Genomic DNA, 18,159 nt, shown 5'->3' on the forward strand with positions numbered 1-18,159 from the left:
GCGCTAGTGTAGCGTGAGGTCTTCGAAATGTCAAATCTCATAGTTTTTAGGTGAGCTACGCGGGTTTATTTATAATTAGAATAATTTTGTGAATATTTTGCATTACCTGAAATTAATTATGGAAATTATACGATAAGGGGCAATGAATGTCTGTGTTTTGAGACAGTTTTGTCTTTCGAAAACTTTTGTCGTTCCTTTTTTTCCGAACAAAACGGGACTACGCAAGACTGTGGTTGCTCGATATTTTTATGGTACGGTTTTAAGACGTATTTAATATGATTTTAATCTAAACTTTGTTTTCAAGCCTGTGATAACAGACTTTGAAAGACACTTAAAAACCTCACGCAACAGTGGCGCCATCTAGTAAGACAAAAAACGATAGCGCTCATTAAACCCTCTCTCTACTCATAGAAAATAGATGTGGTAAATCATCTTTCATGTCATTCCTATACGCAATGATGGCGCTACAAGCTATTATTGGTGTATTTGCAAGCCGAGAAAAAGAACAAGGCCTGAATAAAATAAACAAAGAGAAAATAAAAAATACGGTGGTATTGTCTTGTTTGTGTGTAAACTCAGCCGAAATATTGACATTAGACAAAAGATAACTAGACAAAATAAGAATAGAAATTACAAAGTATTAATTGTTTCTACACGACCATGCGCGGGCGCGCCACATCCCTGCTGCGCCGCGTGCGGGGCAGTTCCAACACCGTCCTGCGTGTGATAGCGGACAGACGTGACTGTGACTACATGTCACACTGTGAGGGACTGTATTCCCCTACCAGTGTGATACTGTGGTAGAATGAGTAAAGTTTTACTAGTTTGTAAGTACCTACTAATCTTTAGAAACTAAGCAACAACTACTAACATAATATGTGTCCCAGTTACATGAAATAAATGATATTATTTATTATTATTATTATAGAAAAATACGAACGCTGGATGCTTTTACAATATTAACCGTGACGCAGAGAGCAAAAGATTATCTAAAGAACTTAAAAATCAATCAGAAAACTTACTCAGGGCTGACTTCAGCATTGTAATCCATTTCAGCGGTGTCTTCAGCCTGAGTCAATACTAATTTGAGACCCTGAAATGTAAACAAGAAACGAGTTATAAATCTCACTTCTATTTTAAGTCGCTACACTCTTGACTCGACAGTGGTCGTAACCGACGGTTATAGATCTAGTGAGCCTTTTCGATGACTGATGACATTTTAGGCAAAGTATGTATGTATGTATGTAAACTCTTTATTGCATATAAAAATAAAAAACAAAGAAATACAAATACACAGAAAGGCGAGCTTATCCCTAAAAAGGGATCTCTTCCAGCTAACCCAGAAGAAAGAAGCCTAGCCTAACCTAGAAGTAGTGCGGTGATTTCCTCTTACCCATAGATTTTTTATGGCGACATTGGCCAGTGATCTTACAGTTAATTGAAATTTAATCCGGTTTTCAAAATAAAATTTATTTAAATGGTGCGTGGTTGTGCTTTATTTCCAAAAAACACTTTATTGCACGCAATAGGAGCGAAAAAGACGTCTTCTCGTCGGTAAACGTCGATTCGCGTCGGCCGAGCCGATCGACGTCTTTTTCGCTCTTACTGCGTGGACATAAAGAGTTGTTTGATCGGCTAAAGCCAATTCGGCGTCGATAGGTTTGGGGAGATGGACGGAGGACCTGGTTAAGGTGACGCATCGCTAAACAATTAATCGAAAACAGAGCGTTTGTACCCCGCAACCCGCTCACACCCCTCTACTTTTTACGCGGCTTGCGTGTCACAGTCGACCGTATGTTACACTGACAGCGCCTAGACAGCGCGCTAAAACAGACAGAGACGTCTTAGAGTTGCCCTTACAATTTTTTTTTAGTTTTTTTGCAAATAGCAGTAGGTAATGAAATCACGAGTATTTTTAACTGACTTCAAAAAAAGGAGGAGGTTATCAATTCGGTTGTATTTTCTTTTTTTATGTTTGTTACCTCAGAACTCCGTCATTCGTCTAGTAATCAATTAGGTCCCATATGCACCAAATCAGGATCTGATGATCGGATCCTAAGGAAATCGAGGGAAGTCTTCAAATATTGTAGGGACACCTATGGTAATTTCGATATCTTTAGTAGTAACTTGTGCATTTGCTCTTGAAAATCTTCATTTCGTGAAGTGGAACTGATGATGAAGACCACATTTGACCAACCGAGCTACTACTCGATAACAAGTACCTCACGGGTTGAATTTCAATGACTTTAACACAGTTGCTAAGCAATTTAAGTTAATCGTAATGCATATGGTGAAATGGAACGGGTGACGATGCACCAGGACTCCTCAATAATGAAAGTCTCTGCATCGGAAAAAGCAATTTTTTGTAAAAGGTGACGAGCAGTTGACATTAAACTATTGTATCTTAGATCTTTTACACTGAAAGGCGTGAAAAAAAAATATAACGAAAAATTGAACTGACTACAAAAAAACCATGAAAATAATTTTCTACCATTCTGAAGTCGGTGCCTCAGCACGAGCCAGCAGGAGTAATTGAAGCCCAATATACGCGTATAGTATGTAGGTGAGGTAGACGACTATATAGGTCCACTCCTGCTGGCTCGTGCTGAGGCACCGATTTCTGAATGGTAGAAAATTATTTTCATGGTTTTTTGTAGTCGGTTCAATTTTTTATTCTTATGGAACTATTTTACAAAATTTTATTAACTTGCAATATTTGTATTGTGTGTTGTTGTTGTTGTGTTGTTGTTTGTAAAATCTTGCAAGTGAATTTTGACTCACTTCTAGTGGTCTGATTGACGTGAAATTTGGCATAGGTACTTATGTGGGGTGGATGACAGTGCAAGTACAATCCACAAAAAGCACAGTCGACAAGAGCTTGTATTAAAAATTAAATTTATAGATTTCGCCTGCCACCATATATTGTCCATTTGATAGTAAGTAGGTTGAGACCCATTAGACATAAGAAATCTCGGGCCGTAAATGTAGGCAAGTACTGCAGAGCAAAAAGTAAATAATACAAACATACGGTTTTACAGGTATTTTTTTATATTTATCTTTTTGAATATTATTAATATTTATTTCTTATTTACACTTAAAACAGTTATTTACTAATTTACATAGGTATTTATATTTTACATTTTACTTATTTATATTAAAAAAATATTATTTACACAAACATTATTAAAGACAACACAATCATTTATAGCCGTTTGTTAAATTTATTCATTTAGATCTACAAGATCTGCCAATGGCTGTATTTAACCAATAAGTTCTATAAACAGCCCGAAGAGGGCGTTGTTAACTAGTATACTAGTATATAAGAAGATAAACTCTTAGAAATAAAGGCCTTTTTTCCGCCATCACCGCCGGCAACGGTCGGCACCAAACAATTAATCTGTATTTTATTCTTCCCAGAATTAAGATTGGTTTTTGGAGGCTTTGTGTATTTTTTTTAATTCAACTCCAAATTTTGTTACTTTTACGATCATCCCGTAAAATCCACATCGAAAATACAAACTGAAACATAGATCAGAAAAATCAGGAAAGCGCTGGTCTCTTTTTCTGGTTTTTCCGTGCATCTATGTTTGTTTGTATTTTCCCAGAATTACCCAAATTTAACACCGTTATTATTCGGAAACTGACATAACATAATTTGAGTTGTCAACGTTAGCTACACACCGAAAACTCAGATTGCAAGCCTACTCGTACTTGATTTTCAGAAACTAATTTCATTATAGCTAATCTGCAATCAAACGAACACTTATGCTGAGAAAGTTTTACAAGTTCCATTATAAAATGATTAAAATCAATTATTCGGTGCCCCAAATCTTGATTTTCGGTCTTAATCTGAAACAAACGTTTATTTTACTCTAGATATTGTAAGGGTCAACTTTTTATTTAAGGTTCAACTGTGTTATTTTTAGTACAATACAAATATTCGTAACACCACAGATCAGTACGGTCAGCATCAAAAGTAGCTGCGTATTTTTAAACTTTGTCGTTATACAACAACGTACTTACACCATACAAATTTGGCAATATCCTAATACGATAAAGTAAAAAAATGATCCGCTACTTTGGGTGCTGACTATACAGTGAAATCACAGTAAAAAAAGGCAAAGTAGAAAAAGCTGTCTTATATCTTTAAAATTAACCTTTTTAGAACCTAAGTACAAAACAATACACAAAAAGTGTACCTTTTTCCATATAAACTTTATGAGTGTATGAAAAAAAACACGTTACAAAACTGTCATTTTTGATAGGGACTTTTTTTTAAACCATCGGATCGATTGTACTTTTGATTCTGAGAAGGAAAAAACTATATTTTTCCCAAAATTTGAAAAAAAGAATGAATACGCTTTTTTGTGAAAACGCCCAAGTAGGTACTAAAATCTTACGAGATTAATACATTTTGTAACTGCATACATTGGCGAATTTTCTCGTTTTCTAAAGAAACGAAATTAAAATGAAGCGATATTAACTTCAATCAAGAGTTGATATTCAAAGTCAGTAGATTTTAAAATTAATATGGTACATACCACTACATACCCTTGCATAAAATCGATTGACATTGTTTTATTTCCACCCTAAATTCGAAGACGGCTCCATGACTTTATTCTCAGAACTTTGTTCTAATGATTGCTTCCTGAAAGATAATAATATTTTTATTATTTGTGTTACTGCTTATTGAAATGTGAATAGTTTTGTAAGTATAGTCAATGGCTTTTGTACAAACACTGAATTGCAATAATTAAAGAATAAAATCGATTTTCTACAGTACCTTTAGATTTTCTAAAGTTTAGAAGTTAATGTTTTCGCGTACTTAGGTACTTGCAGTTCACTATTGGTTCACACACATACTTTAGAAATTTTTAACTATTAATTACCTACCTACCTACCTACTTACCTATCTAAAAAAGTAGGTAAGTACTTAGGTATTACCTATTATACTCGTATAAAACTAGAAGCAGATAGAATATTACTGCATGTTCTGCCGTCAAATGCAGCACTAGCACAAACCGTAATCCAATGGCTTTTAAATGTCCGTAAGATACCAAAATATCACATTATATTCAATAAAAATTTTGGAAATATAGCTCTTTGTTACTTTCGATGTAAATATCATATTATTTTGTTAGTTATGTCATATGTCATGAACCGTCATGGCGACAAACTAAGAACTGACGTTTTCATGGCGATTTGTTTACGTTTTTGCCAGTGAACTGTAGAAATATAATGATTACTCACCTTTTCTTAATCATAACCATACATTAATGAATAAACAACCTTTCTTTTCCTTTTTGAAGATCCGACATTTTTTCCCATTTATTGCTCGGTATTATTTTATATTGCGATCGATGGCGCGTGGGCAGTTCGACTAGCATAGGTCCGTCGCTGACAACGCCGGCGGCGGTCTGAGGCATGCGCTGAGAGGGGACTGGTTTCATAGGGTTTCATACAAAATACGAGCGCGCGCTAGCTTATATTAAAATGTCGTAAGCGACAAAACGGTTTTTGTCGTTTCAACTACAAATTACATTTAATAAAATAAAATCCAACTTGCATGTTGAAGTATGGTTAAAACTAATTAATATGAATATTTGGAATCTTAATTTGTTCTGGGTTGCCTGTTAACAAGCAAATCCTGTCTTACAAGAGGTATCTTGATATTTTTTCTGTGCTATAAAATTTTACGAATCGTGTTTCGGCAACTTGGAAAACAAGTCATTGAAAATGAAAGAATCAGGTTTTCAAATATCACTTTGATATGTTTTGTAATTGCTGAGATAAAACTAGATGTTTTTCACCAAAATGCCCAATTCGTCGGTCTTAAAGTCAGCCAGGCAACTGGAGGCCTATATCCAACAGTGGACGTCCTGTGGCTGATATGATGATGACGGTGAGGTATGTGGACTGACCCTGGAGGCGCCGGCGCGCGTGGGCGGCGTGCGCGTGCGCCAGCCGCTGCGTGTAGTAGTGCAGCACGGCGCGGCGCCCTCTTCGCTGGAGGCGACGGTCCGCCGCAGGTGCGCCGCCAGCTCGCCCGCCTTGCCGCCGCCGCGCCCGCCTCCGCCCCGCCCGCCCCGCCCGCCCCGCCCGCCGATAGGAACTCGCACAGGCATTGTACTGGCAGCACGCTGACAAAAAAACGAGTTGTTATGAGGGTTATAGTAGAATTTGGCTGCGGGAGACGAGCGGAGAGGAGAGGAGACTTGTAGGATCGACCAATCATATTAGTTGAAATCCACACATCTCGGAGACGAGATGTAATATGATTGGTCGATCCTTACACGTCTCCTCTTCGCTCCGCTCGTCTCCGCCTGAGTGGACCCGCAGCCTTTACGTACTTCTACCTATTGGTTATGTTATTGGTAAAATAAAATTTTCTTGTTTTTATTTCCTCGCTAGGCTAAATCGCTGCAACAGAACTGTATACCGGCACTACTTTTAAAAAGCTCGTACCTCAAAATTGATAATTCTCATCATCATCATCACATCAGGCCGAAGACGTCCACTGCTGGACAAAGGCCTCCCCCTTAGAACGCCACAATGAACTGATAAATTGATAATTGTGGTGTGTAAACTATAGGAACATTAGGTATTTCACGGGTCAATTTTGCTGACGTATTGATTGGGTTTTTCAAAGTAGTGCCGATATGCCAGTCTTCCTGTTGCGGACACTTTCAATCGCTGAAGTCTCGAAGATGTAGTTAAACGAGTAGCAACTGTGGCAAGACTCAGCCCCGGCATACAGACTTACAAACTCTTGCATTTATCATATAAGCAGGAAGTGGAATTAAGGACACAGTAGGTATATTCGTCGCATCATTGCGGCTTTAAATGTAAGAACAATAATAATCTCCATTACAAACTATATATTTTTAACCCTGTCGAACTCATGCTGTCGGGTGGTATTTAGTAGGTTAGTTAGATAAAGTTATGTATGACTATTACGCGATGTTTCCTTATCAGGGGTCCGTGCGTTTAACAGAAAAACTGAATCTTATTTATTATAATGCATAGTCGCATAGTATGTAGTATGTACAAGTTGAAAAATATGTACCTATCTAGTCAAACCACTCAAATATACAGGCTGTCCCGTAAGTATTACCGTAAACTTAAAGGGGAGAAAGGTGGACAAGTCATTTACCTATTATAAAAAGTTACCTTAGTAAAACACAGTGAGTCACAGACGGTTCTGACAGAATATCAGCGCTGCAGGCGTCTAACGCCTCAGCATAATGCTGAGTCAGCGGCCGTTTCACTTTTGCGGGGACACACAAAATCATATATTTTAATTTTTGTATTTCTTTTTGTTTTTTTTTTTCGTTTTATTTGTGTTTGCTGTTAATTGTTGTTTTTAAGTTTTGTTGTATTTGTGAATGTGAATAAATGTCTTCTATTCTATTCTATTCTAAAAATCTCACCGTCTTCAAGAAATTTAGATTTTTCAGATTTTTGAAAAATGTATGTATACCTGCACTAATTTGATTTAATTTGTGATTTTGAGTTCAGATATTCGGAATAGATTATTTTTTGCATTAATATTATATTGAATAATAATTATAAATAGTTGTGTTCTAAATTTAAAAAATACCTATAGTTTTAAGTATAGAAATGGTTTTTGCGTCTGATACATAACCCAGGGAAAAAAAATATTACATGAACTCAATTTAGTCTACTACCTTAAAATAAAACATTTCAATTTGATGGATATTCAAAAATGATACTTAAATATAAAAAAAAAACATACACAAGAAAAAATGCTAAACAAAGGATTAAGTACACTACAGCCAGTAACACCACTCTATCTAAGTTGAGATGCGAACTGGATCTGAATACACTAATTTTAAGAATCTTGCCCAGTGGTAGGTAACCTTAGTCCAGATTAAACACATAAACCTCCTTTTGGGCTTAGTCGCAATCGGGTAAGAAAATTACATTAATTCGTGCAATCGATTCCACTATCATCAATATAAAAAAATAATCCAAATACATTTTAACCGCAAAGGCCACAAAATAATGATGTTGGTTCAAGTTTATCCTGCTTTTTGACCAAGTTCCTGATACCGGCAAACAAGCAAACATTTGTTCATCAGTTTTGAAAGTTTCCTCACACATTCATGTAACTTAGTCATGTAAAAATATGGTACGAATATGGCAGTGTTAAAACAAAAGAAGAACGATATAAAGGGGAGTTTTACGACACAAACAAGCAGGAAAACGAACCACATGTGTGATATAGGTCTCTCACGCCAGGAGGAATGCGATAATTATTAGAAACATAAAAGTAAAGAAAAAGTGCCATTCTGGAAAAGTGAGCAAAAGCTGCAGCCTATATTCCATGTTCCAAAATGACTCCATTCGAACGATATCCCCCGATTTACTGGGCTAACTTCGGTCTGCTTGTGTTCAGCCTCCTTCTATCAGCCGCCACTTTAATACTCGGCCTCGCATCCTGGATCCTGATCTCTCAGTGGAGAACATTTAAGAACTACGTATTCCTGAACCTAATCTTCGTGATTGCAGTTGTTTGCATTTGTTTTTATTTAGTCGCTAATGGCTACACCTCTTATTCAATACGGGTCGCGTTTGTGATGTCGCGTATCATAACGAGTCACTGGATGCTGGTGGCTACGGTGATGTTTTACATGGATATAGTGCAAGTGTTCAACACTCACGTGGAGCGCAAATATTTGTACACCAATGTATTCGTGTGGTTGATGCCGCCGTTGGAAGCAGCCGCCGTGTTCATAGCCGCGACGAAATTTCACGTGAATACAATACAATACAAAGACTCTTTATTGTACACCAGACATAGTAAGCGATACAGAAAACAAATTATTAAAATTACAAGGTGAGCAATAGGCGGCCTTATCGCTTAAGAGCGATCTCTTCCAGGCAACCTTTTTACAGAAAGAAGGAAGGACTAGTTTACAACAGGTGGTGCATCAAAAGTAGATCAGAAAATTTAAACGTAACAGCAATACATCTACGAATACATACATAATTATATCGTACATATAATATACGTCCAAAATAAATATAGGTAGTGAGATAAACAGCAACAAATAAATAAATAAATTATAATAAGGCTAATAATTACAAGATGACAGATAGTGCTCCTTAAGCATACTTTGCGCGTCGTAAGTCAATCGGTAAGGAGTTCCACAACCGAATAGCCTGGACAGTATAAGTATATATATAGAATTTGGAGTTAGATAGAGGCACGGAAAGGAGAAAGTTCTGAGAGCATCGAATAGAAGTTACGTAGCTAAATCGCTCTTTGAGGTAGCGAGGAGTTGCAGGGTTAAAGAGAATGCCGTAAAGAAGGTGGAGAATGTGAGAGTTACGGCGAAAGCGGATTGGGAGCCACTTGAGCTGTGATCGAAAATTAGAGACATGATCGAACTCAAGTAAATCAAGAAATTATAGAATATTACACGATTGGCGACGTGACGGTGATGTTGGTAGCCGCTACTTTCTTGTATCTAAAAGTTTTGTACACGCTAGTAAGAAGCATTTTGGGATCAAAGACCGGATACAAGGAAACAAGAAAAATTACTTTGCAAAAAAATATTTTGTCTACCGCTGCGTGCATTACAACGGGTATAACATCGTTCTTGCCAGTGTTATTAGGTGACTTAATATCCGGAGATTATATAGTAAGTAATGTAACGCGACTGGTCAGTTTGTTGAGCATAATCAGTATCACAGTGTTCTTCTTGTCTATGAAGCAACACCGAGAGGCGTGGGCGGAGTACCGGCGCCGGCGCAGGGCTCAGTTGACCTTATAGGTATACATATAAGTCCTTATGTATATTGCGATCGTCTTGGTACAAAAGTATTCAAACTTTGAATAAACTCTTTCTTCTCTGCATCCATTCATATTACTTTTTAGATCGAGTATGTTATTAGCATTTACATTTTTAGATACATTTAACTCGTAATGATTTGCACCTAGGGACTTTTGAGGCATTGTTTGTTTAATTATTTTGAAGTGGGTTGAGGGAGATCGAGGAGTTTAAGTAAAATCACTCATAGTATCAGAGATGTTGTATTCTCGATAGTATGTATGTATGAATGTAAACTCTTTATTGTACAAAATAAGTAAACAAACACAGATGACAAACAATGAAATATATGTACAAAGGCGAACTTATCCCTTTAAGGGATCTCTACCAGTCAACCTTTGAGTGAATAGTCTAAGTATAAGCACGGACTTAAAGATTAATTACACATATTTATTAGCTAATTAGTGCTTACTAGCTATTAATTAATTACGTGCGTCACATGTTGTAGGGAATAATGTTAAGTTGCGATTATTGTGTGAATTTAAGCGTATAGCACAATTTGTTTGCACAAAAAATTTCATATTTTTAGTGGTAACATAAAATACAAAACTTCGTTAAAATATTTGATGTTCTCGGCCAGGTATCTGCATGGTCACATGGCGCGTTATATTGTAGCTCTATTGTAATAGCTAAAACCTCAATATAACTTGTTTATTTCCTTATTTTAGACCTGACTATTACGCACCATACCCAACTATTTGATAAGAACCTAACGCAGCGAAACACGGACTTTAAGCACGCGTCCATATACTTAGGCGAGTAATATTTCGCACGGTTCTAGCAATAATGCTATTTTGAAATGTAAAATCAGGGGTGAAATAGCGTGAAATATTGCAAAAAGGAGAATAAATATCGGACGAAAGACAGCAATTCGTAACTTTAAAAAGATAGCATACGCAAACAAAGGATCAATACACTAAACGACAATAAGGTAAGAGAAAAACAGAGTGGACAGCAAATGTGATGAAGATTTCTGAGCTAGCGATGCGGCGCACCGTTAGAAGAAGAAGGACAACAGAAAACTGAGATTCAGAATCGAGTTACCAAAATCAGACGCTTCGCTGAACGATCCGACTGCAGCATTTAAAATGAGTCTCTGTTACTACGTTTACTTGACTGACTACGGCATGTTTGTATTCAGCCTGCTCCTATGCTGCGCGACTCTAGTGTTCGGCCTCGCATCCTGGACCATGATAACCCAATGGAGAACGTTTAAGAACTATGTATTCCTTAACATAATCTTCATGGGTGCGGCCGTTTGTTTCTGTTTCTATTTAGTCGGTAATTATAACTTTTTTCGTTTGTGCTCTTCTAAGCCAATAAGAGTCGCGTTTGTGATGTCCAGGATCATGATGAGCCACTGGATGCTGGTGGCTACGGTGATGTTTTACATGGATATAGTGAAAGTGTTCAACACTCACGTGGAGCGCAAGTATTTGTACACCAACGTATTTGTGTGGTTGGTGCCGCCAGTGGAAGTAGCCCTCGTGTTCACAGCCGCTGAGAAACTACAATTGAGTGTGGAGTACTTCACAAACGGTGTCGTGTGCGTGATGCTGTTGGCAAGTACACTTGTTTACCTGAGAGTTTTGTACACTCTCGTAGGAAGTATGTCAGAGTTGGAGATCTGCTGTATTGAGGCCAAAAGAAATATTTGGCAGAAGATTATTTTATCGACAGCTGCGTGCATAACGTCGGGTATAACGTCGTTCTTGCCTGTGATAATAGTTGACTTGATTTTTGAGAAAGATTTTGTACTGCGTAATATTGTGCGAATAGTTAGTTTGTTGAATATAATCTGTATTATAGTGTTCTTCTTGTCGATGAAGGATCATCGCGAAGCGTGGGCGGAGTACGAGCGCCGGCGCAGGGCACAGCGAATCAGTATGCGCGCGACGCGTAGATTGCCTTAATCTTAAGAAATATGACCTTCCTGGATTGGTATTTTAAATATTGTTTGATTGATGAATAACTAAAACAAATTGTTATTAATAAAGTATGTCAAACAGTCCAACCACGATTCTACAAACGTCAGGACTCGAATTCCATAACTCTAACATACCACATTATGAAGAATAAATTATAAAAATTGCAAGTTTTTCATTTTTACTTATGCTATTAAATAGCTACGAATATCAAACGTAATACCTATAAGTTATTTATCAATTTTTCGCCTTTCTAGAAAGAGAGAGACTGGAGAAAGTTGTTCAGTTTAAGCAACACTACCACCTGTTTAAGTAAAGTATCATCGTTTGGTACCACTGCGTATAGTAAAAAAATAGAATACAAAATAATCGTTCGGCGTGACTACACTATGAGTCAATAAATTCGGTGAAAAACCTTCACAGGCGTTCAGTCAAACTGACCCACTAACCTCAAATATTCTGGAAGACACCCTGTACACATACAGGGTGACCGTGACCAAGGCACCGTGTACACAAAGTGTGTCTTGGTCACGGGTGTAAAATTATGCAACCAATTAGTTCCTTATATTTTATTATGAAACAAAAAATTAATCATGGGTAAGTTACCGGTTAAGTTTTTTTCCCTATAAACCAGACAGGAAAATCCGTCATAAACAGAAAAAAGCGACGTTCCTGATTGCTTAGTATTATTCAGTATGAATTCCCTATGACTCGCTGTGGTTGAACTGAGAATGACTCTGTTAATGCAGCACCTTACACTTTCATATTACTTAGTAGGTGACTGGTGTCATTAACTATCGGCCGCTCTTTCTTCATGTCTTTAAAAAAAAACTGAGAAATAACACAAGCTCTCTGTACTACAGATACTTGGTACGGTTGAGGAAGTAACGAATATATATTTGTGTCTACCTGCGGAATATAATCTTTCGATTCACTTTGGGAAAGTATAACGAAGATGGCTCATGCGAACGACCAAAAATATTGACAATGACAATAATTCGTGAAGTATTACAACAAGCCATGTGTATTTAAACTTGCCTGCCTCTAACGACAATGTCTACCAAAAACAACACCAGTCTCCTACTCATACATTTAAACGTGAAGTTCACTGTATTAGTCCTGTTCGCAATTTGCGTTGTGCTCTGCATCGCGTGTTCCATATTCGGCGTGGTATCCTGGATCGTTCTAGCAAAATGGAGAAAGTTCCAGAACTACGTGTTCATCAATTTCTTCTTCGTGTGCGCCGCGACGATGACATGCTACTTCGTAGTAAACAACGTGCGCTCACAGACCGAGACACACAGCATTGTAATTATTTTCGCTTTTATGCTTTCAAGAATAGTGATGTGCCACTGGATGTTAGTGACAACAGTTATGTTTTACATGGACATTGTGAAGGTATTCAATAGTAGCATAAAGCGTCGATATTTGATTGTTAACATATACGCTTGGTTATTACCTGTTGTGGAAGTGTCTATCTTATTTACAGTGTCTATCCCATTGAAAATAGACTCTGAATGCATTGAAATATTCACTTGTGCAGGATTATTTTTGAATTTGTTGGCGACAGGTGGGTTATATTTGAGAGTGTTGTATACTTTGATAAATTTAGCGTTGCGATGTATGGAGTGCAAAAAGGCTCTATGTCAAAAGATAATTCTGTGTACAGCAGCTTGTATTACTTCTGGTATTTCTACGTTCATGCCGGTCGTTGTAGCTGAGATAGTGTTTAAGAACAATCACGTAGTGATAAATTCAATTTGTATTGTAACATTATTGCATATAATAGCGATAGTGTTGTTTTTCTCGTGTATGAAGGGCCACAGAGTGCTGTGGGCGGAGTATTGGCGTCGGCGACGAAGAAGTATTTTGGAGGACGATATAGTTCCATAACTTCTTTACGGAACTGGATGGCGTTATTCTTCAGCACGTATAATGAATGAGATAGACTAAACCTTTCAAAATAAGTTGAGGATTGAATACTCTCACTTCCAGGGATAGTGATATGCCAAAAGGTTTTAACATTGTAGGTATATGTAGAAATGGGGTGTCATTGCTCGAAAAGTTGAGATTTTTTTTCTGTGTAATTTTTAAGTACACATGTTAGATGTACCTATTGTTCTTTTTTTGGTTAGTGCTAATTAGAATCTTTATTAAATAAAATATGATATGTATCATTGGCCTTATTCAGATACTGAGTAAAAAAAAAGGGAAAAACTGTTAATCATTAAAATTAAATCACATAATTTACAATAATGACTCTTTAGTTGTTTCCTTATACATGTGACATATGTAGATGATTTTTTAATTTGTAATAGAAGTTTATAAACTTGAGCTTAATAATAATAAAGACATTTTGAAATACGATGTTTTTTATTGTCCGATTAACATAATAAATAAATAAATATCATGGGACACTTGACACCAATTGACCTCGTCCAAACTAAGCAAAGCTTGTACTATGAATACTAGGCAACGGATAAGCATACATATGTAGATAAATACATACTGAAATACATATTAAACATCCAAGACCCGAGAACAAACATTCGTATTATTCATACAAATATCTGCCCCGCCCGGGAACCGAATCCGGGACCTCAAGCTTCGTAGTCAGGTTCTCTAACCACTTGCCCATCGGGTCGTCAAAATAACATGAAAATAGTAACAAGATATAGGAATTAAACAACAAGATATCTTTATAGGGCGAGGATGGTGGCCAAAGTGAGAAGGAAGCGATTTGAGGGCGAGGAAACGAAGGAAGTTGAACTGAAGTACAGTTGTGATATCACTAGCGTTAGCCTAACGTAAGATAGCTGCTGGCCACTATCAGTGTTGAGTGTCTAGAACGATGAAAAATATTGTGGGCTTGCGGGCGAGTATTTGCAAATAAGTGCAGGTAATGTTTTCAGGTGTATCTAATGTATATGACATACGTAGAAGCACGTGTTAATCGGATTGTTTCTCAATTTAAGTCAGCTTGATACGCGATAGTAAAAGTATAAACTTATTCAATGGTTCAAAAATATGTAACATTTAATCCGACGTAATAAGGCCGTGGCAATATAGTTTTGAGTGGTCCGAATGGATAGATATCGCATATATGAATGGCGCGCCACCAGCCGCAGTGTTACCTGAGCTCCAGCTGGTCGTGTCGCAGCAGCTGGTGCAGCCAGGGCATGGCGCGGCGCGTGCCGTGTCGCTCCACCAGCTCCAGCAGCAGCGCGGGCTGGCGGCACAGCAGCCGACCCAGCCGCAGTGTTACCTGAGCTCCAGCTGGTCGTGTCGCAGCAGCTGGTGCAGCCAGGGCATGGCGCGGCGCGTGCCGTGTCGCTCCACCAGCTCCAGCAGCAGCGCGGGCTGGCGCACAGCAGCCGACCCAGCCGCAGTGTTACCTGAGCTCCAGCTGGCGTGTCGCAGCAGCTGGTGCAGCCAGGGCATGGCGCGGCGCGTGCCGTGTCGCTCCACCAGCTCCAGCAGCAGCGCGGGCTGGCGGCACAGCAGCCGACCCAGCCGCAGCGCCGTACTCGTCTGCTGCAGGCTCTCCAGGATCGACTGCGGCGGCTTGCGCGCCGGCCCCAACGGGTCCAGAGTTGTGAGCTGACAGAAAACTCTCATTTAGAACCATACAACTGATAATAGGCGCGCCTTATTTTTCCAGCTCCGTAGTAATACTGACCTGGCTGAGCAAACGCGAATTGTGCTCAGTGATGGGCAGTTTGGCATTGCTGGCGGCGGCTAAGTGCGTTTCTAGTTGCAACACGGCGGCGCGTTCTGCTTCTAATCGTTCCGCTTCGGCAGCGTTGTTTGCCCATTCCACACTCGGCTTACTGGGAACGAAACAAACAAAAAAATATTCAAATGCTGATTGTAACAGAACATCGAGTATTCGCCGATTTCAATTTTGTCAAATTAGTTAACGATTAGAGTTAATCGTACAGCCAAACGTTCTGATGAATATTGCGCGATCATTCTGGCTAACGCTCTGCAAAGTGGTCTTCAAAAAATCAGACCTGTGGGAGGGGTGGGCTTAAAAGAAAAGCTATAGAATAATTAGAATTACTTGGATAGCCAAAACACTCCAAGAAAAGCTACTGTCCTTTCGCTAGAATGAAAAACTCTCCTATTTATCTTTGTAAGCAGCACTATAAAGATCAAAGTCGTATCACAATCCGAAGTGACTCAAAAATAAATTACTCCGGCAAATTTCGTTAATTGGCACGTCCTTCGACGCCTGCTTCGACTTACTTGGTGATGCAGGTCTCTATGAGCGCCCTTAGCGTGGGGTAGGTGGCGGCGGCGCGCTCCGCGAAGCCCTGCGGGTTGTGCGCCGCCAACATAGTCAGAAGAATCCAGCCGCGCCAGTATAGAGACGTGATAGCCAACGGCGGCGCAGTGTACCTGGCACAAGAGAGTGGTTTTACGTTTCGAAGCTGTATTTGAAAAATCATAAATATTTAAGAACTAGCTGTTGCCCGCGTCTTCGCCGCCCTTGTAAGTTTTCTAAATTTTCTTCCATAAAAACCTTGTCCTGACAATAACGAACACAACTAAAAAATAATTAGCGAAATCGGTCCAGCCGCTTCCCGAATTTTGCGCTTAGCACACACTTTACGATTCATTTTTATTTATACACAGATATGTACCAAAAATTTATCGCTATCATCAGCTAAATTTTAAACATATTTAAAGGTAAATTAAGATGCAATAGGCTACGGCAAGCTAGATTAGCCGAAAATGTACGTACTTCGATACTCCTTACGTGCCTCACTTTGGCGGCATATGGAAAGCTGCGCTAAAGTTCACGAAAATGCAATCAACCGTGACAAAACTGCGCTAATGGTGCTTGTATGTAAGTAAATTCTTTGATAATCCAAAAAAGTCAGAAATAAACAAACTTCTCCCTCTAAAAGAACACGGTCAGTTAACTTTTGAGTAGGTATTTATTATTTATAGTTAGAAACCGACAAAAGGTGACGAAACACCACTTTGGACTTACCCAGGTGGCAATGTGATATTGTCGGGCGGGGTGAACTGACATAGTTGAAATACATAGTCAGCCAACTCTAGTTTGTCAACTGGCAGCGGCGCGTCATCGGGCGGCAGCGCGCATGCGCGACGCACCAGCTGTTCCACCAGCTCGAAAGTCTCAGCCGGACCTACAGGGATCTCCTGTGTGATGAACAGTGAAGTGTGAGAACATTAGTTACAATGTAAGGGAGCTAGTAAGACACCGTTCAAGTATTTCTTAAGCATCAAGGGGTCTATGATTTTCTTATCTTTGATGGCATGGGAAACGGCAAAGTAAAAGATTTTGTAATATTTCAAGATTAGATGGGAAAATTTCGTTGTAACCTTAAAATATTTGCGTTTGCCACTGTTCGTCTCTGTAGAATTTGAAACATAACATACCTATAGTATAGTCAATGCTTTTTTTCATGGGTCAATTTGTTGACGCACTCGTATTAATTTGAGATACGAGCTCTTGGCAAAGTACCTAGTGGCGATATGTAACGGGAAAAACGTAAAAATAAGAAAACAAAATTGATAGCTAGATTAAAAAAAGATTGTGAAGTGACCTTAGCCAGGCCGATGAAGATGACGCGCAGCAGAGTGTTCTGCGGCAGCGGCGTCTCGCAGCACAGGCGGTATGTCAGCGCGCGCTCCGACTCCGGCGGCCAGTTGTCCGGCTTGCTGTACGTGTCTGCCGGTTCCACGAACATTATCTAGACAGGCGAGTGGCGAATCAGGTCTGAGCCGAAGGCGAGGGTTTTATAAATGCTCGAGTTGATAAAAGACATAGCTAATTGTGACGCTAAAATATCTTGAATTTTTATTTTTTTTAATAAATAGCTTTGTTAAACGGATCCGAGGTCTTATTTTGTGCTTTTCGCCTGATCGTTTTCAGTCTGCTGATTGTATGTGGAGATTGATGACTCTTTTACTAAAAGTGCTAACAGCTCCGCGGCCCCGTCGGTACTTTTGCAGGTGCTTGCTAGGGAAGACTGTGCCAGGTTTAGGCGTGCATTGGGTTAATTTCAGGGTAGGCAGCGCTAGTTTGCGCCGCAGTAGCGTGCTACCACTCCCCACACCAGGAATGACACGGCACTGGCAGGCTAAGGCGGTACCTTGTTGAGCGCCAGCTGGAAGTCGTGCCTGGGCGGGCGGTAGACGGCGGCGGCCGTGTCCAGCAGCCAGCCCAGCGCGGCGCACTGGATCACGCAAAGCTGCTGCCGGTACTCGGGCAGGTGCTTGCTGTGGGACGCCGTGACCAGGCACAGGCAGCAGAACAGGTCCGCGATAGAGTTGAACGCGCGCTCGCGAATCTGTAAATTAACAATTGGCTTAAATCCCGCTTTTTTTACGACCTCAAGATC

At 39.3% G+C, this 18,159-nt stretch overlaps 1 protein-coding gene across 1 annotated transcript in view; it reads right to left on the reverse strand.

The window, feature by feature from the left end:
- IntS1 (integrator complex subunit 1) overlaps window positions 1–18,159 on the reverse strand; it is a 60,919-nt gene that overhangs the window by 27,193 nt on the left and 15,567 nt on the right. The window contains 12 exon segments of the mRNA XM_074094782.1: window positions 1,023–1,093; window positions 4,615–4,644; window positions 5,950–6,000; window positions 6,003–6,059; window positions 6,062–6,140; window positions 14,917–15,058; window positions 15,310–15,382; window positions 15,462–15,612; window positions 16,031–16,183; window positions 16,782–16,954; window positions 17,362–17,508; window positions 17,911–18,108. Coding sequence (XP_073950883.1) covers window positions 1,023–1,093; window positions 4,615–4,644; window positions 5,950–6,000; window positions 6,003–6,059; window positions 6,062–6,140; window positions 14,917–15,058; window positions 15,310–15,382; window positions 15,462–15,612; window positions 16,031–16,183; window positions 16,782–16,954; window positions 17,362–17,508; window positions 17,911–18,108 — 1,325 coding nt within the window.

This window comes from Choristoneura fumiferana, chromosome 11 (assembly GCF_025370935.1).
Source record: "Choristoneura fumiferana chromosome 11, NRCan_CFum_1, whole genome shotgun sequence".
NCBI lineage: Eukaryota > Metazoa > Arthropoda > Insecta > Lepidoptera > Tortricidae > Choristoneura > Choristoneura fumiferana.